The 20,602-nt window shown below is 49.2% G+C and overlaps 4 protein-coding genes across 4 annotated transcripts; 2 read left to right on the forward strand and 2 right to left on the reverse strand.

Annotated features, from left to right (window-relative positions):
• Positions 1 to 471: 471 nt before the first annotated feature.
• Positions 472 to 1,511, forward strand: H257_17805 (hypothetical protein; the record flags this gene model as incomplete). The annotated part of the gene is made up of 2 exons (XM_009846748.1): positions 472 to 906; positions 1,119 to 1,511. 2 exons carry the CDS (start codon positions 472 to 474, stop codon positions 1,509 to 1,511), a joined length of 828 nt encoding a protein of 275 aa, XP_009845050.1.
• A 125-nt stretch (positions 1,512 to 1,636) lies between these two features.
• On the reverse strand, positions 1,637 to 2,410 carry H257_17806 (hypothetical protein; the record flags this gene model as incomplete). Its single annotated transcript, XM_009846749.1, has 1 exon — positions 1,637 to 2,410. The coding sequence occupies one exon, from the start codon at positions 2,408 to 2,410 to the stop codon at positions 1,637 to 1,639; it is 774 nt and encodes a 257-aa protein (XP_009845051.1).
• A 2,858-nt stretch (positions 2,411 to 5,268) lies between these two features.
• H257_17807 (hypothetical protein) lies at positions 5,269 to 5,931 on the forward strand (the record flags this gene model as incomplete). The annotated part of the gene is made up of 1 exon (XM_009846750.1): positions 5,269 to 5,931. The coding sequence occupies one exon, from the start codon at positions 5,269 to 5,271 to the stop codon at positions 5,929 to 5,931; it is 663 nt and encodes a 220-aa protein (XP_009845052.1).
• A 13,980-nt stretch (positions 5,932 to 19,911) lies between these two features.
• Positions 19,912 to 20,427, reverse strand: H257_17808 (hypothetical protein; the record flags this gene model as incomplete). Its single annotated transcript, XM_009846751.1, has 2 exons — positions 19,912 to 20,097; positions 20,335 to 20,427. 2 exons carry the CDS (start codon positions 20,425 to 20,427, stop codon positions 19,912 to 19,914), a joined length of 279 nt encoding a protein of 92 aa, XP_009845053.1.
• Positions 20,428 to 20,602: the final 175 nt, after the last annotated feature.

Genomic DNA, 20,602 nt, shown 5'->3' on the forward strand with positions numbered 1-20,602 from the left:
TAGATAAGATATGTATGGTCATTTCTAAGTCCACACAATATGCGCTGGAATGACCGACTCATGCAGTTGTCGAATCAACTGATGGATTCGTCCGACGAGGAAATCGATGTCATCATAAGTATGGCAGCCCAAAAAGCCGTCCGCCAAGCCGCAGCTGTAGACTCACGGTCATGGAGCGGGTCACGTCGCAGTCGTCAGCCAAACATTGATCGAAACCGGACTGATTGTCGACGACTACTTTGGAGAGAACGGGAAACCATCTACGTACACAGAAGGACAGTTCCGCCGCCGGTTTCGTATGAATCGAGCACTCTTTATTCGGATCATGGATACCGTGGTTGCTGCGGATACATACTTTGTCCAAAAACCAGACGCATTCGGAAAGTTAGGTAAGCATGGCATGACATATAAATAGAGCTTAAAGATAATATAGGTCTGTCACTATTACAGAAGTGCACTGCGTCCATTCGTATGCTGGCGTATGGCGTCTGCGCTGACTCGACCGACGAGTACTGTCGCCTTGGTGAATCAACAGCCATCGAATCCGTGAAGCGCTTTGCAAGAGCTGTCGTCTCAGAGTTCGGCCCCGTGTACCTGCGCGAGCCGAATGAAGAGGACGTCGAAAAACATCTCGACCTCAACGAAAGTCGTGGGTTCCCTGGGATGTTTGGTTCTATTGATTGCACCCACTGGGAGTGGAAAAACTGCCCTGTTGCCTGGCAAGGCCAATATCAAGACCGCTACGGGAAGCGGTCTATGATATTGGAAGCGGTTGCGACGCAAGATCTGTGGATTTGGCATGCGTTTCTGGGGGCTCCAGGGTCCAACAACGACATTAACATTTTGGACAGTTCGACGCTGATGGTGAATCTGGCTAAACTTGCAACTTCCAGTGATGGATTTTCGGTAAGTACATTTTAGCTCTATATTTTTGGTTGCTTTACGCGTACAAATAAATAAATATTTTGTCTCTAATATTTACAAATAGATACATATTTTGTCTCTAATATTTTGTCTTGCATTAATCGTACAATTTTGTGTATTACGTTAATGGGATTTTGTTCGACATGTTTATCCTCTTGGCCGATGGAATTTATCCATCACACTCGACGTTTCAGAAAAGTCTGAGCAGTCCTTCAACGGAGAAGGAAGAGTACTATTGTGAACGACATGAAAGTGTTCGAAAGGATGGCGAACGTTGTTTTGGGGTCTTGTTTGGACGGTTTCACATTCTGGCCAATCCCAGCCAATTGTGGAGTCGTGACCACATGCGCGTCGTGTGGCTTGCTTGCATTTGCTTGTACAACATGATCATCGAGGACGACAACACCATGGAGCACCACCCCAATGCATCGAAATGGGATAACGACCTGGAGCGCAGTCGACCTCAGCAGCCATTGTCCTTCGACGGTTATTTGCATCAACGTTCAGCCATGGTCGACTCCGATACACATGATCTCCTGCGTCAAAGCATCATCGAACATTTGTGGACAGAGCGTGGTAACATCTAGAAAAGAACCCTGTTAAAAATTGCAATTACGAAATCAATTATCAACTTACTAGATTAGTTAAATCGATTTTAAACATTGCAATTAGCAAATCAATTATCAATTTACTAGATTAGTTGAAGACGTTTCTAGTTTGATTGCGAATCAGCTGATTTTTGCATACGACTAGCAGCACGCAATTCGAGCTCTGCAATTACCTCGGCTTGCTGTAGCTCTAAAAATCGAAGGGCCATAGGCGTCAGGTTTTCCGTCGGTGTTGTGAACAATTGGAGATTCGCGACGGTGGATTGGTCATTTGCTTTGCGATTAATTGCAGCAGCGAGCCCACCCATGTCAACACTTGCTTGAGGCATGTCCTCTATACTCAAACGTTTGCGCTTCGCTGCCTTCGCTCCTTGCGGACGGCCTTCCGAAGATTCCAAATTTACTGTCGAAGACAACAATTTGGAGCCGTCCAAATTATTGTCTTCGCCAGTCAATTTAGAATGCTTGGTTGATTTCTTGATGCCGAAGCCATTTTCCCGATACGCTTTCCATTTTGGCTTGTCGCGCAGGACTCGCCAACACACCATGTACTTGAAATTGCGTCCACTACCCGTCGTGGAAGTGGTGGTCTTGAAGTAGAGTGCCCTTGCCGCATCTTCGACGTCGTCGATGTTCGTTCCACTTGCTTGAAGGTCTTGTACTTGGGTGTAGCAACCAGTGAACTTGCTGACAGCATGCTTGATGTCTGCAAACTTTGATTCGAGAGCCCTTGCCGTGCGTTGCGGGCGGTCTTCTGGCTTAATCTCGTTGAAACGATGGGTTACTGTGTCCCAGAATGTTGTCGAGGTTTGGCCACTACCCTTGATCGGATCCTCATACGCTGCTACCCATGCCTTGGACAGTAACTCGTTCTCCATGTGGTTCATCCACAACGACATCGGCGTCCAGCGATTGAAAAGTATTTTGTGTAGACTAGTTTGTATACCATACAAATGTCTTGTTATTAGATTAATTCGGCGCAAAACCTCTACTCGGAGATTTTAGTGAAAACTCCGTGTGGAATGGTCAAGACTCAGGGTCCGGGGTTCTGAAACTCAGTTTCAGTGTCGAATTCAGTGTTGGGGTGGGGGTAAATTCAGAGTCAAAATATCATCGACACTGAGTAATATTCAGTTTCAGGGTCAAACTCCGTGTACGGTGGAGATGCTCTTAGAGAGTTTTCAGACACTGGATTTACAACAGCATTTCAAGAATCTACAATTACAGAATCCAGAATCTACAACTTCAACTTATCCAAATGTCGCAAACATTTATTCCATTTCCAGCTTCGTACTCTTTTGCCCGTACCTTTGTAACCTGAAACCCCTTGTGTTTACATCCCGGTATAATGCGTGCCCCTAAACCACTTGGGGTTTCATAAAATGCCTGTTCCCGGGGTTATGTTGCATAGCAAGTGGTTAGCTAGCGCTAACCACTGTCCATGCACACAATCCCTAACTGGAGTACCTACCGTATAGGTAACAATAACTACCCGGGCTTAATAACTACTTTTGGGCCTTCGCGGGCACAATAACTACCCTCAGCGCCGCAGGCGGGCTAAATTTCACTACCCTGGGCAATATGGCGGGTAACTACCCGGTCACACATACAATCTCATCAAATGCGTGGCTGGCTACCCTAGCTATATTCTCAAATACATCCATAACTATTGCTGTACTGCTCAAACAACTTCGACATTTTGGGATATCCATCGCCACCAGGCTCATCGACTATTCTGACATTGTCATTGGCCAGCAAGACCTTCAACCCCCTCAACTGGGACTTTGCCCCAGCTCAATATTCAATAATACCATAAATCCCGCTAAAATGGTCTAAAATTCACGAAATTTTGGGTTGGCTGTCTTCACCATGCGCGACAACTCTTGGGTTCATTTTGACGTTCAACTCGACATACAACCTTATCAAGTGGGTGGCTACCCCAGCACTATTCTCAAATACAGCCATAACTATTGCTGTACTGCTCAAACAACTTCGACATTTTGGGATATCCATCACCACCAGGCTCTTTGACTACTCTGACATTGATATTGGCCAGCAAAACCTTCAACCCCCTCAACAGGGTGGTTGCCCATTGTAAAATTCGTACATATCTCATGCAAAAGTGCAAGATCATGAGCACAACTTGAGGAACCTCGCCGACACAGCGCCGGCTGGCTGTATTGGAATAATTCGAGGAAAATTGTGAGCCCTAGCTGCAACCTTTGAAATTTTCGTATCCAATTGAAATATAGAGGCATATATGGAAGAATTGGGATGCGTCCTTTCGTTCATCGAACAAGTGTGAAAGCATTCGAGTAAAATGCATTTCTCAATACTCATTGCTCCAGGAAGAACGAATGCCTCCACAACGTGCCGTCGATGAGCGAACCCCTCCCACCACGCAAAATCCGAAGCCAGGGTTGATGCGGACGGCCATGTGTCTCAGTGCATCCCAGGCAATTTGCCAGGCTTATGCAGCTGCAGAGCCGAAACCAGGTATACTGTCACTTCCATAAATCTCACGAATTTCTAACGAATTTATTTACGCTGAATAGTACCTTTGAAGCTGCTTTTGTCGACCGATCTACCGAGCGAGCACAAAAAGCATAAAAAGCGAGTTAAGATGATGCTGCGCCAGATCGCATCCAGCGACGCTGTTGTTACCAGGATTGCGAATCATCACAAATGGCAAAAACGATCGTACTAGGTACTTCACACTGATCTATGTTTAATGCTAATTGACGATGTTGCAGATGTGACGGCACCACCCCACGAGCTCGTTGCGACGGCACGACGACGACCCATGACCTGACATCCATCAAGGCCACAGCGACAGACAACCGTGGGGAGGCCCCGGCTAGAGTCGCTGAAGGGCTAAAATTTTATGTATATTATTGTTTCTTTCAATTTGTCGTGTTGAGCTACGTGTCTAACCAACACTGTGCAAATAAAAAAGCGACTGCTAGTTAACCAGGGCGCTTACTGGTATGAAGGAAACTAGCCCCCCACATTTTTGTGGCGAAATCCTGCCGTGTGGTGCCAAAGGTAATTTACTTGCCCCGGGGGTGCAAGTCATTTACAAGTCTCGTGAGTAAAAAGGTACGAGACTGGACAATACATAATTTTTAACCACTCATTGAGGACATTTTCGGCAACCATCGCGGCATCAAATGTATCCATCGCCAAACAACGTCTTCTTCAACGAGGTAACTATAACGATTGAATTTTTGTAGATTTTATTGAAATTCACTTAAAACAGAACAACTGGATTTCCGAAGTTAAAATTCACTGAAACGAACATTTGACTCAATAGATCGACAAGGAAGCACCAGTGTGCACGCCTCCCCCAAGTTGCCCATTTCGCGTCGCCGTGTACCTGCGTCGCTCACTAGCCACCTAGCCTTGCCAGTCTTGTGCCGCTGTTGCCGTGGGGCAGCATTCCTTGTTCTTTCTCGCTGCCGTGCCTATCTTCTTCCGCCGTCCCAATCGTTGCAGTGGGGTAGCATCCCTTGGCCGTTCTGCTGCCTATGATTTTGCAACTGGACTGAATGGCCTGGAAGTATGATTCCGGTCTTAAGCTCAAGAGGTCACTGGTTCGATTCCGGTAAGTGAGAAATAGTTTTTACACCAATGCAATGCATAATATAAGAATAGGTATGGTCTGGCATTCAGATTTTGAAATTTCAAACTCTACTCAAGCCAGCTCACTGCAGCCTTCCTGGACCAGAGACGCAAGATGCCATTCAACACGCATGCCACTACCCTCACGAACGTTGCCAACGGTAGCGTTGTTCGTTTTGGAGGCGAAGACTTCGAAGTTGTCGACGTTCCTGGTGATGGCAACTGCCTCTTTCACAGCCTCCTCGTCCCTGGTGTTCTCCCGACTCCAAGCCAGGTGGACTTGAGACGTCGAGTTATGGAGATGACGATGTCACCTCTATGGATTCCGGTGGTGCGTGACGTTTTGACGATGTTCTACGGGCCCAACTTTGACGTTGACACGTACCGTGCCCGTCTTGGTCGCGTTGGCTCCTGGGTTGGCGACTGCGAAATGTGCCTCGTGGCTATCCTCTTTGGCGTCAACATTACCTCCTTTGCCTGCGTGAAGGATCCAAACAACGTGAACAAAGCTGTTTCCATCTTCTCTACTGCAACGACATTGTCCTCCATGAACCATCCGTGGGCTTCGCACGCCTCGACGGAACTCTTCGTTCACTTTCATCAGTACGGAAGACCCTGCACCAACCAGCTATGGGTGTCATTGAATCAATTTTGCGTGCTTGTACCCAACTTCGTTCAGTCCGACAAGACCGCCAAGTCCGAGGACCGCCTTGATGCATTGAATCCACCAACAGCCACGCCAAGTTTCCACAACCACCAAGTCCAAGAACCGCCTTGAAGCATGAAATCCAGTCGACGACATGCTCATGGGCTCTGCGCCAAGCGCCACGAGCGTCAAGTCCGAGAACCGCCTTGATGCGTGCAATCCAATTGACGACATCTTCACGGGTATCGCTGGTGCGATATCATCCACGGCAAGCACCGCGCGTGCCATAAGGAGTGCAGAAACTACCAAGGCGAGCACGAAGCCTGCACCAAAGCGTGCGTTTACGCAGCTGACGCTGTCATCCCTTCCAATGTGGAACAAGAAGCCAACTTCAGTCAAGCGCGCGAAGACCACGCAGCAAAAGGGAGTGAAGAAGGTCCCCGCCGATGTTCAAGTCAAAACAGACATTTTGATGCGCTACATTGGATCCCTCCAAGCACCAGAAAATTTTGTGTCCACGATGCTGCGAGGGCGGGAAGATGCCATGCGAGCTGAAGCATCGAGAATCAAACATTTGGAACACTTGGACGCGCTCGAAGTCGGGACAGTCGTTTCTGGTGTTCTGGAAGAGCTCGTCGCTATGATTGAGGCAACGGAAGTTCGTTTGCCTGAAGTCAAGCTTCAGGCGAATTCGTCCGAATTGACTTGTTATTGGTTACTACTTGCATCCTCATCTCGGTGACGGCTGCATGCCATCCACATTGAAGCTGTTTGGCAACTTTGCCAAAGAAGGTATGTTTCATTCACACTATCGTGTACAACCGTGTAGCTCACATACTGTCTAGGTACAACCCGAGGCTGGTTCAAACCTGCCCAACGCATGAAGTGGTTCAACATTGTGAAAGAGCTCACGCCAAGGCTCATTATGTCGCCCTTTGCAATACAATGTAATTTCGACAATTTTCTGTAAAAATATCTGATATATTAAATTAGATCTTGGGAAAGGCATTCAGAACAACGCATCCCCGAAGCTGTTATGGCTCAATTCCACCAAGCGAAGTTTGGCGGTACTAAACCCAAGTTTATGGTACATTTTGCCGTGGAAAGTATTTGTTCTTAAGTAAGTCTGACCAATAGTCCACACTCAGTCGAATGGGCACAATGAGTCATCAGAAGATCACGGCAAAGGCACGACAAAGCAACTGCAGCCAATTGGTCACTCAAACGACAAAGCGGATAGAAGGCACTGTAGCAAAGCTTGGAAGAAAGACAGCCCATTCAAACGAAGAGAAGTGGGTTGAAAACTTCATTGTGACACAATTCGAACGGGGGAATCCCGCAAGCAAGGACGACGTTTACGGTGCGTTAGCGGCGCAGTCATGGTACTGCAATTCAAATCAGACTTGGTGATAACAAGGAGCTAGGGGATCGAAGTCTTTCCAAGATTTTATTGAAGACACCGAGTCCTGCCGTAACTGGCTACGGCGCCTGTTGAAGCGCATTCGGTACTCGTCAAGAAACTGTTCCATCAGTCAAAAGATTCCGTTCGACTGGAAAGTCATCGCGGCTGCGGACTCAAAGCGAATTCGCGATCGTAGGGCTGATGTCGACCGACTTGTAGCAATTGACGAAACCTTCATCATGTACACCGAACCATCATTCAATTTTCTTCAACTGATGTAACCCTTTTGTAGGTTTCACATGACGAACAAAATGCTGCTGGTTCCACCAACAGGAACGAAGCGAGTTGGGTCGGTCAACCCCATCGACGATGAAAAGAAGGGTGTTACTTTGGCTGTTGCTTGCGAGGTGTACTCTTCAATGCTGCTACCTCCATTCATTATCGACATTGGGGAATTCGGTGCAAAGCTGATGCACGACTGGCATCACTACAAGAAAAGCGTTGTTGTCTTTAACGCTACCCACTGGATGACGCAGTATATCTTTACGATATTTCTGGCGTGGCTCAAGACACTCTTTAAAGGCGACAAGATCGGTGTGGAACGTTTCAATTCGATATATTGCAAAGTCTAACGTAGGTGTTGTTGTTGATCGTTCTCGAACGCACTATGGTGATGTCGTTGACACTTGGCTCAAATCCAAGGAAGGTCAAGACATCGTGGTCGAATTCATTGCGGAAGGAATGACATCGGTTCATCAAGTTGGGGACATAGCCATCAATCGTCCGCTCAAGGCAATCATCCGAAGCAAATACAATTTGCTCCGATGGAAATCACACGAGTCGCTGAGGCCTGGCGACGTATATCGGATTAATCGCGCAGAACTGGTTAGAATCATCGAAGACTCCTACGACGAGATGAACAAGGAAAACGTCAAGGAGCAGTGGATAGCAAGGGCATTCGAAACATCTGGACAGCATCCAATGCGCACCATGTCGACTGCGTTTGATGATCATCTCAAGTCCTTGCAGGAGAACCATATTTACGCGAATATGCTGAGCTCGTCAGCTCAACTTCAGTGACGTAGATAAATAAAGATTTGCTTGGGTTAACGTAATGAGTCCATGAGCAAGTTGCTCATCGTTAATGCCTCGGAAGAATTTTGGAATGCCTGACATTTGTGAGTAAAAATAAAAATATGAAAAATGTTGCGAAATGGTGAACTTGAACTCGGGACTTTCAGGTCACGAATCGGGCGCTCTACCACTTGAGCGTCAGTCTTTTAACCCAAAGGTCCCCGGTTCGAATCCGGGTCCCGCCATTCTTTTCGACGAATTCAAAAACCGTCACGCGACACCTGAAAAGAAGGGATATCCGGATTAAGAGGACCCGCGGTTCGGTTAAATAACCGGATAGTGAAAACACTGTAAACACAACCCCCCCCCGAGTGAGCCCAATCAGCCGGATAACGCGAGAAGGCAATATTAAGTTAGATATAATATCCGGTTAAAATTCTAATAAATCTCCATTGACAATGAAAACAATGAGCTACAGATGCCGGGTGTCGCATTAGCTCACGAATTCAAAAACCGTCACGCGACACCTGAAAAGAAGGGATATCCGGATGAAGAGGGCCCGCGGTGCGGTCAAATAACCGGATCGTGAAAACACTGTAAACACAACCAACACCCCCCTCATGAGACATGAGGTTGAGATGAATTGCACCGGATAACGCGAGAAGGCAATATTAACTGTAAGTTAGGAATAATATCCGGTTAAAATTCAAATAAACCTCCATTGACAACAATGAGCTACAGATGCCTTCCTTGTGAACTTCGTGGAAATCTTTCTTAATATTTGACTTCTTGAACATCAAATATAATCTCGGGCTGAATAACTGCTTTGGGATTTTTTGGCGGGTCTTTCTCGAGCTACCCTGAGCGAAAAAAGGCAGAGTAGTTATTGTTACCTATACGTAAGTGAGTGTAACAGGTTGATTAACTAATTGAGCTTTGGATTATCATTTTTAAGATATTCCTCCGCGAGGGCTTACACTAGAACCACATGTTATAGAACCGCTTGGCCAATTGTAACGCGCCTGCTGACCAGGGGCTATGTGTAATCTTCGGTTTTTACTTCGCTCAACGCTTCATACCTCGTCCTTCGACCGATCTTCTTCGAAGTTCGGTCCTCGTCTTCGTACGCGGCCCTTGTTATCCGGATTCCCCAGGGGAGGGACAGATAAATCCTTGCGGAAATAATCCGGGGAAGCCGGGGATCAAACCCACGACCTTTGAGTTAAGAAACTGATGCTCTACCACCCGGGATATACCCCCCCCCGTGTGTAACAGGTTGACATACAGATCAAACTGATCCTCATATTCCAAAGCATAGAAAATATTGAAGTATAGCACTTGTAGTCATGGATGGTACTTGAGTTTGGATTATCATTTGTTTATTTCTGGACCAATTCGTCACCAAATTTGAATCTGATACGTAGAATTTCTTCACCACATTAAGATCTGTCGATTCTACGTCTCAATTTGCTGAAAACTTGAGTAATGAATCTAAAAACGTTTCACAAAAGTTGGTACTGGTAGTATTCATTACTCAAAATTTCAGCAAATTGAGACGTAGAATCGACAGATCTTAATGTGGTGAAGAAATTCTACGTATCAGATTCAAATTTGAGCTATCAGGATACAAAACTAGTTCCCCTGGCAAGTTTCAGAATATATCACGCATGCGAAGCGTCTCCATATGTATCTCGAAGTTAAGAGGCTCTACCACTTGCACAATGAATCTATAGATGGAATGTATGGTGGTAGGAGCATTGAGGCTGTGTCATAGCTGATGTTTTGTGTGGTTGTGTGTGTTGCTGGGCAAGGATGTTAGGGGTTCGGAATGGTGTAGCCTTGGCTTTCATTCCTGGTTTTACCTCGAACTGAGCTCTACTTTTCATCAAGTTCGAGGACTGGCTGCAAGGCGATCCACCAGTTGCGACCGCCCCAACGAAAAGTGCACGAAGTGGCATCAGTACTATCGTATTATGCATGTGCAACAAATCCGTACTTTATTGCGCAATGTTTTGCCAGACCAATTTATCCAGCAAATGAAGGAGTCGTAGTCTGAAAAGGAACTAATCCACCGCCTCTGGGCGGAGATTGAGAAGAAGTATGGTGTGTCTAGCGTGACCGCAGCATTACGGCCAACATGCACACGGTCGTGGACAGCTCGATACTCGTTGACCATGTGCGCGGTCTCGGTCAACCCATGCCAAGTTCCATGCAGTCGGCAACGATTTGGCTCTCGCATGTGTGCAATGCGATCATCTTGTTCAATCCACCGTACTGAAAACCACTACCGTCGTACTCCACGCCTTGCTCGCAACAGTCTCGCACGTCATCAAGCACATTAAGGACAGAGTCTCTTGACCCTCTCTGTACACAGTGCCAAGTCTTTCGGTCCACTCGGACGATGGTGGCGCGCCAAGTGCATCGATGAAGTAGATGCCCCATGCAACACGGCGCGCTTTGTCGGAGACAACCATTGGTGGTGGACCCGTAGGGAGACTCTTGTTGCGAACAGCTTTGGTCGTAGACCTTCGCTTTGTTTGATTTGCCAGGCCGCTGCCACGGCCCTTGCGAGGACTCATGGGTTACTAGTAGTAGTAACAAAGTACCATAACTTAATTGTCAAATTTCACACAATAATTTATTTTATTGTAAGTTGCAAGTACAATGTAGGTGTCGTAAAAATACTCGCTAATAAAATTCCTTCCTTTTCGCGCCGAAATTTCATTTCAAACCTCATTGACTGTGAATAGCGTTCTTTTTCAGGCAAAATAAACCCCCTCACGGACTATAGGTTAAACTCCTCAATTCAAATATATATTCAGTTTCAGAAAACACCTCCTAGGGCAAAAGTTATGGGAGTCACTAAGCTTGCATTCGTTCCGCCCAAAGTACAGTACGTTTCATTGGGCCAATTACATCGCTAGAAAATAGGTATTTTCATGCATCGCGTTTGAGCTTCAAGCTTCCAAGACGATACGAAGTACTTGTTTGATGACGTACTACAAGTACGCCATCGTGCTCAGCTTACCTGGCGCTCGCGCTTCGGCTCTCCGTCACTACCACGCTACCGCTACGTTGGAGCTTGCGCACTCGACTCGTCGTCCTAAGCGTACGAATCGTACGCTTCTCTCGTAGCATGGCACGGCAATAGCTACCCTGCAAACACCACCACACCACCTGTAACCGTGCCCATCATCCGGTTACTAACCGTATGACTAATCGCACCTCTTCAGTCCAAGGAGTCTCTTCGCACACCAACAAGTCCTCTTGCGCAACCAAGGTGTTCCCCCGACGATACATCAATGGTTGGTTGCGTGTAGCTTAGTGATAGCGTAGTAGTCTTAACGCTATCAATTCATTCTTGATTCTATCATCTACTGCGTCTTCCTCTGCGCACGCTCACACCTGGTAGCACTCCACGTTCATCCAGTCGACCAACATACTCCTCCACCAACACCGCAGCCCACCAGGCGGTCCTCGCCCTTTTGCGTCGCGGTTTTGGCGACAACGATACCGCGCTACTCCTTGGCGGGATGACTCCCGATAACCAAACTCGCCTTGTGGAAGGCATCGGTAGCACGATTGATCTCTCGGTTGCCGAAGCTACCGCCGCCCAGAAGGCATTGGAAGAACAAGTCGCCCAAATGTCTTCGCACGAGCGAAACCTTGAAGATTCTCTTCGCATCGCTCGCGAGAAAATCTCGACCCTAGAAGACCAAGCCTCTACCATGTCGTCCCATGGTTGCACCCTCCAAGATTCTTTGCGAATCGCTCACGATGATATCGCACGCCTCACGCGCGCTTCGGAGTCGGAAACGCCATCGACTTCTCGCCTGAAGTCGATCAAGCTGGATGTTGCCAAATTCGGCGTAGCGGAGTGGGACAAACTCCTCCGATGGCTTTTACAAGTCAGCACTGCTGCTGACGCTCAGCGTGTCTCCGACGACACCACTCGCGTCGCTTTCGCGATGTCGCATTTGAAGGGTCGTGCGGAAGATTGGGAGTTCTCCAAACGCTTGACGGACCGCCACTGCTTCCCATCTTTCGCGGTCTTTGAGACCGAACTCAAGGCAATGTTCCTGCCACCCAACAGCGACTTTCGTTATCGCTCGCAATATCTGGCTTGCAAGCAAGGGAAACGCTCCCTTCAAGAGTTCATCCATGATCTTCGCTTCTTAGCTGTGAACATTAACGATGAAGAGTCACTCCCGGATGTCCTGGCTGGAGTCCCACCAGCCATGGATCGACTGGAAGGCCAAATCCGTGCACAAGGTTCAACGCGAGCCAACCCTGCATCGGCGGGCTGCCGATCGCCTTCCCCCGTCCAACACCAACCCGCTTGGCCCTCCGCTCGAAGCGATGAGTAATGATATCGCCTCTCCTAGCCCCGCAGTGCGCTCCTTGGCCCCAGCGCCCGCGGCCCCAATGGACCCAACCACGGTTTCGCACAATACCCTTTTCGTGCCCCCAGCAGAGTCGCCCTCTGTTGTTATCGGTGAGGCTCCGTTACCGCCCCTGATAGTTGCCTCGACCTTGGCAACCACGTTTATCGAAGATACGTGTAACTTGCACGAACTCCCTCGGACGTCTTCCGAGATCCTGGCACTGCCAGAGATGAGCTTCCACTCGCTCGTGGAATCTGTCCGCGCCCACGATATCGCTGCCTTGGCGATGATCACAGTCAAAGAAGAGACGGATCACTTTTCGACCTCGACCGCAGATGACTCGGTCCTCGCGGCTCCTTTGAAGTCCCAGACGTGGGACTCTCTGCGAACCAACCCCTATTTCGACCTCCTCCACGACTTTGAGGACGCCTTCCCCGACGAGGTACCGCGTCGCCTCCCAGTCGACAAGGGTGTTCAACACGAGATTGACCTCGTGCCCGGCGCTAAGTATAGTGTCAGGCGGCAATGGCCGCTTCCTCGCGACCAAGTCGATGCCATCGACGCATACTTCGCGGCCCGCAAGGCGGCGGGTCACGTCCGCGAGAGCATTTCCCCTCATAGCAGCCCGACCTTCTGTGTGAAGAACCCTGGAGGGATATGGCGTATTGTACACGCCTTTAACAAACCGAACGCGGCCACGATTCCGGCTCAGACGCCGATTCCTCGCAAGGACGTTATTTTCGACGGCATGGGTCGACCAAGTTCCGCATCTACCTCCTCGGCGGTAAACCCTTCGTGATCTACACCGATCATGCGTCCTCGCGCACAGCGACGAACACGCCGCACATTTCACAGCGCATGGCGCGCTGGATTTCGTTCTTCTCCGAATTCACATTTTCGGTACAGTACGTACAGTACAAGCCTGGGAAGGACAACATCCTGGCCGACACCCTCTCTCGGCGTCCTGATCTCGAACTGACCACGATCGGTCTTTTAACGTCGGGTCTTCACGATCGAACTCGTGCAGCGTACCCCTTTGACGCTGGCTGCTCGTCGCGCCTGGCGGCGCTCACCGACCCCGTTTCCCCCAAACCCCGCCGTGCTTCATCGGCCTTACACCGCTTCGCCCTCGCCGATGGGCTTTTGATGTTTCAAACCACCGCGAACTCACCGCCGCGCATTGTTGTGACCGGTGACGCGCACCTGCGCCTCACTCTCCTTCGATCCTACCATGACTCCCCCAGCGGCGGCCATTTCGGCCGCGACAAAATGCACGCGGTCCTAGCGCGTTCATACTGGTGGCCCCGCATGTATAAATCCGTTGTGCGCTACGTCGCTCATTGCGACGCTTGCCAGCGCACTAAAATCACCGCCTCCTCTCGGGCTCCGCTGCAACCTCTGCCTATTCCCGACGAACTTTGGTCGTCCGTCAGCATGGATTTCATGTTTGGCCTGCCCCGCGACGCCCGCGGCCACACCGGCATTATGGTTTGTGTCGACTGAGCGTCGAAGTATGTTATTGCCGTCCCCGTCCGGGACACGCTGAGCGGCGCGGATGCCGCTCGCCTCTTTTTCGATCACGTTTTCTGTCGTTTCGGCCTGCCTCGCTCCATCGTTTCGGACCGCGACCCGCGGTTCACGGCGAAGTTTTGGTCCACCCTATTCGCTCTATGCGATACCTCGCTCGATATGTCGACTTCGGATCACCCCGATTCCGACGGCCAAACGAAACGCGCCAACCGTGTCCTCGAAGATATCCCCGGAGCTACGCCGTTTCTACCGGTTCCTCATGAGCTGTCACCCTACAGCACGCGTTTTTCGCTTATAACGCCTCGGTTCAGGCGTCCATAGGCTTTTCGCCGCATTATGCGGTCCATCTCCAACACCCCCGCTTCCCCCCTATGCTCGAGGGTTCGATCTCCAGTGGGGGTGGAGTCACTTCGCGGCTTCGTTCCCAGGTGTACTTTCCAACGCGCCCAGCCGCTCTCTCAAAACCATTCAGAGTTTCCTCTCCCGTCGCGTCTCTGTTATGCAACAGATCCATGACAGCATCGCTGCCGCTCAGCAGCGCCAATCAACTCAAGCCAACAAACATGGCCGTTATAACCTCGCGTCTTTCGCCGTGGGGGAACAAGTTCTCCTCCACAAGTCGGCGGTGCCCGCACATGCATTCCGCGCACGTGCGGTTGGACCAACTTCCAACGCCAAGCTACGCAGTGCTTGGCACGGCCCCTTTACCGTTCTTCGCGTGGTCAGTCCCACCAATTACAAGCTTGGCCTGCCCACCTCATAGCAGATCCATCCAACATTCTATGTGGGTTAGCTCAAACGTTATTTACCGTTATTATCTACTCCTACGACCGATGAAGTGACGGCAACCGATCCTTCGGATCCCGCGGCGGCTCTTCCTCGTCCGCTGCCTCCGACTTCTCCTCCTCCTCCGACTCCCCAACCGTCGCCGTCCTCGACATCGGCACCACCACTTGTTGCGGCGCCGCAAATCGCCCCGCGCCCCCGCCCGATAATCTGCGGGTGCTTACCATTCCACCGCTGTCAATTGACCATCCTGTTGAGGTCCCGACGGCGGATAGTACCCCGCGAACGGATTCGTCGGACGCGCGGCCGACAATCGCCCGGCACCTTCGCATCTTCGCGCGCCCACGTCGACGAACTCGCCTTCGGCGAAGCCCATACGCTCGACCAGGCGCTCGCAGGGAGCACCGAAAACCCGCCTGGCGTCACCCGCGCCCCTTTCATTTGCGCCGCCGCCGACATCGCCGCTTGGCCCCGAGGGGGTGAGCGCCCTGGCGCCACCGATCGCCCACGCGAGCGCGATCGTGGGTTCGCGATGGACAGCGACGGGTCGGCAGTTTGCTGTGCGTGTCGGGCCAACTACAACTTGGCAATCAGAAGATTATGTTAAACAACACTTACCTCAGCCCCGCGCCGCATATTTACGCGGGCGGCAATCCACACGACAGACCGTGCGTCCAAACGCCCATGCTTCTGTCGCCGCACCCCGGCGAAATTAGATAGCGAGTTGGCCAACTGCCCCGCTGTCAGCGGCAACTGCCCATGCCGGCCGCTGCCTTGTCTGACCAGCGTCCACACAAACGCTACGAGGTATTCCAGCAATGTTTCATCATTGCAAAGCTCGATCCGCTCCAGGCGCTCCCGTTCATGCAACTCGCGCATGGCGCCCTTGAACTCATCAAACCGGTGAAAACTCACCCTCGCAAGCTGCATGCACTCCATGGCAAGCAGCATCCACATCACCCGCAACTCAAACGATTGGGCGCTTCCAAACAAGCGCAGGTATCGTTCCACGCCGGCAGCATTGGCCACCTGGTATCCCCAATCCTCGCGAGTCTCGTCGAACTCGCGCACCACCGTCAAATGGCGCGTAACGTTGCGCACATAGTCCATGTCCACGCCACCCCAACCGGCAGGGGTGAAGATCCGAGAGCGATCCCAGTGGAAGCCCAACTCTTGCTCAAACACTTCGTCTCGGGCGAGGCCGGTCCAACAAGTTCAGCCTTCACTTTGGCCTCCGTCTTAACGGCGGTTCCCACGCCGCTCGCCTTTCTTTCTTTTCCCCCAACGCACATAGCGTTGGGATGTCCCCCATCGCCTGAAGGGGTCCCAGTCACACCTTCGCTGGTCACCTTCCTCGCTGCTTCCACAGCCTCCTTCGCCGCAGCCGCTGCGATCGCTTTGGCCTCTTCGGCCCGCCTTGCTTTCGCCTTCACCTCTTCGGCCGCTCTTGCCTTATTGGCGGCTTCATCCTGTGCCAAGTGCTGCTCCAACAGCTTTTGCACACCTTCGGCGCCCACTGTTTGCATGGCGCTCTTTACCAAGTCGGCAGCCGCTTGCTGCTCCAGGTGTCCAAGCCGTTCGCGCTTCACGGCCGCCTTGGCCTCCCAGTCGGCCTTATCTGTGCCACTTCAGCCGCGTCCTCTCTCCGCCGTCGTCATCCGACTCGGCTGTGAGGTCCACCACCTCCACTTGCTGCGCCGGCGCCTCGTCCTCTTCGACGCTGTCGTCGGCATCCTAGGCGATCTCGTTCGCCTTGCGCTTCTTGCCTTCGTCTGCCATCACAATCTCAACTGTCACGTCACAGTTCCCTCTCATTTTGACCACGCGCTGATGGCATGTTCTGTCTTAAGTAGGGAGGGTGTAACCGCGCCCAACATCCGGTTAATAACCGGATGACTAGTCGACACCTCTTCAGTCCAAGGTGTCTCTTCAGTCCAAGGAGTCTCTTCGCACACCAACAAGTCCTCTTGCGCAACCAAGGTGTTCCCCCGACGATACATCAATGGTTGGTTGTGCGTAGCTTAGTGATAGCGTAGTAGTCTTAATGCTATCAATTCCTCTGCGCACGCTCACACCACCATACATCTCCACTGTCGAGGTCAGGAGTAGACATAGTAATGAACCCCAGTCACGGCCTCTGGAGCCCCAGCATTCATAACTACCGTTCCCGGTAGTTGTGACTTTGACTAAGCTTATCGTAATCCTGGAGCATTACTGACTAGTAGTCAAAGTGATTACCTACAACTATCACCCCACCCCTACGCTCCAGCATAATGCCCAAAAACCTTGCTAACATTACCCCAGTGACTACGATTGCTGCACATGTGACCACCCCATCACTCCATTGTACAGTACATGCAGTACATGCAGTACATTATCACGACTAGCCATGTCATATCGACTCTGTGTCTCTAAATCGACCACCAACTGCCACCAAGTTGTCACACTACTTTGTTCACTAGAAGGGTACTTGGTGACATGGTGATGACATGCGCAGCACTTGTGACCACTGGCACTGCGCATCTCACCACCATTCCATCAAGTACACTCTAAGTTGTGTGAAAACGGATTACGATGTGTGGCAGTGATAGTTAATTGTACCATTTCATGCTGGGGTCCCATCGGCGTGCAAGGAAGCTTTGGAGGATGGCTGATGCTGAGAAGAACAACCAATTCACTTATTCCCCCATGCTACGTGTTTATTTGTAGTGATTACGTACGCAAGTGATGCAAAGTTATTAATCAAGTATACCACCACCAACTCGTCCATCGCATAACGATACCCTTGGAATCATGTGTGCCTTGTGGGCATTGTGTCGACGACTGCACCTCTCCAAGGTTAGTGATACGAGGCACAAGTATGTCAGCACAGTGTATTTATGACCAATCAAAACCATAACGTTCATTGATTGGAAAAAATAATGAAGGTTGTGGAGCTTGCATTACGATTTCCATCCACAACACAATTAATTCGAATACTCAGATTATCTCTTTCGCCTCCACTTATTTGCAGGTCAATCGGAGGTCAGGAAGTTCAGTTTTTCATCTCTTCTAGATGCACTCATCTATGGGATATCAAAGATTTTATCATATAACGTAATAATTCGGTCAATACTTTGGTGGTGGTAGGCACTTGTGGAGGAATCCGAATATCTCAGCGAATATAGCACGAACTCGTGTTAAATTCAATGTGCTTACACACCAGCTTCGTCTATGTCACCATGAAATCAACTTGCACACGTTTTGGGTACAAACATACTCGATTCACGTCGAAAAACAATGCGATACGACTTAATAAAGTTGTGTAACTTGTCAGTAAGAATCAGGTAGTAGGAAAATTCCGAATAGTATGAGTGGGTGAAATTGTGATACAGTACTACATCAGTACTACATCACGTCGGAGATCGAGTAGTTCGTCAGTTAGTCGATCTATAATCAAGTGGTGAGCTTTATTGTAGTCGTATGGGTTATTTCCAATTTACTTGATCTGCTGCTCATTAACCCAACTACTGATCGTAAGGTTTATAGTATCACTGACTTCGACGTTATTTTTTATTATTATGAAACACATAACTTACGACCTGAGGAAGACTTGATTTGTCAAATTCCACATTATGCTACGTTGAGGTGTTTAAGGTTGTAAGTTTATTTTCTCCACAATATTAATTTAAGGCGTACAGTACGTCTAAAGACGTACGAATTAACTAATTTGTCTGAAGCCTGTTTACTTAAGTCAAGAGAAGAAATCTTCATGAAATTTTATTGAGCGACATGAGTAGGGGCGATTCTGTTCTGTCTATATTTAGCTCATTATATATTTACTTAACAGTAGACGTACGTCAAAATATACTTATTCGTCTTAGACGTACTAAAATGGTCCTAGGGGAGTTAGTTAATAACCAGTCAACAATATTTTCGATGCACATCAACCATTGGCAGAAAATGTAAAGGTACCTTGAAGTTAGTTAGCCAATCACGTAACGATGTTCACATTACACTTGCCTGTGCAGTCAAATGCGGCCTTGCATTTACAGTTAGTAGTTCTCTGTACTCGTCCGAATATCCCTACTTCTACGGAATTAGTAGGCTAGAACTTGACCTTTGTATGTAATCGTAGGCGCACACCACCCCTACGATTTCGCAACTTTTAAATCTTCCACCTCAGTTATATACGAATCTGTAGCAAACATAAAATTTCGCTCTTCATTTGTGAATTGACGAAATAGTAGGGAGCTGGTCCTATATTATCATATCCCATGAGATCTCAAGCAAATCAAAAATTGCGGGGTTCCAATTGACCAATTCTCTATTGTACAGGTCACATATCAAAGGTAAATGTGATGCGTACTAGTGGTAATGCTATTGATTGCATTACGTATGTAGTAATACACAAGTTATACTGCGTTGTACTAGTACGTAGTAGGAAGGTGCGACCGTTTTGGGAGAGTTAAAGTGATATTTTGTGTTCACAGTTGAGCTGGACGCGTTTGCGAATCAAGGCTTTTAGGAAATTCTTCAATGGGCAATATACACGCAAGGCCCATAAGCATATCTATGTTATGAAGCAAGTATTGAACTATTTACGGGTCAAGTTGTTGACAGTGGCCTACCGTAGTTCGTAAATCAAAAGTGTCCTGATTATATAAGTGTCAAGTGGGATTTTTCTATAACTTTATGCGGTTAGATGTCTACTTTTGAGCACCTCGACGTACTATGTATAGTAGTAGCGATGCATTACAGGGAATGTAAAGCCTACTTTTGTCTTCGAGGCCAACGTGAATATCATCAGTTGATTGGATAACATACTTTGACATACGATCTCATAGAACACTTGAACAGTGCCTACCATCCATCACTTAATAAGCTGCGCTTTCTCAAAACTACGGCAGATCTCGTCGCTCGACACCAGCTCCCATGCGGCTATCGATCGTTTCACTAGAGCCATGCGCTTGTCGCGTGCAGTGAGAGAAAACGGATCTTCGTCATCCCCGACGATGATTTCTTCACAAAGTGCCACAGCTTCCGAAGGTTGCGCTTGAACAGCGCCATCACGCCGACGTCGAGTGGCTGACACACATACGTCACATTCGGGGGAAGGGACTCTTCGTACATGTACATGATCTTGACTCATCCGATACGTGTGACTCAAAGTTGTCCATCAGGACTACCGAAGGCTCGACGATCGCATCGCACAGGACTTCTCGAAGGTACGTAGCCCAAACACGACTGTCCATCTATGCTTTTTCTTGTACGGCGTAGTGGTGGCCATCGGGGAACATAGGAACTCGCTGGTCTTGATTCGTCCACCTGGCAGGCCACGAATGATGAAGAGGATCGACAGCACTGTTCCGCACGCACCGTGAGGACTGCCGTCATGCGGAGTGAGTGCTTCTCTCCGCTTGAGATCTTGGAGCTTCCGCCGCGGACGGCCCAGATGTAGCGTGTGGGCATGTCGTAATATATACCTGCTTCATCGACGTTGTAGCACTGCGGGAGGAAGCGTGTGTAGTTGAGGGCAAAATGCACAATGAATTAACTGAAGATCTACAAAGATCTCCTTAATCCTCATCACTATGAAATCTTCTTAATCTACTTCACTACTTCTACACTAATATGCACTTTTGTA

Source organism: Aphanomyces astaci (genome assembly GCF_000520075.1).
Source record: "Aphanomyces astaci strain APO3 unplaced genomic scaffold supercont1.120, whole genome shotgun sequence".
Lineage (NCBI taxonomy): Eukaryota > Oomycota > Saprolegniomycetes > Saprolegniales > Verrucalvaceae > Aphanomyces > Aphanomyces astaci.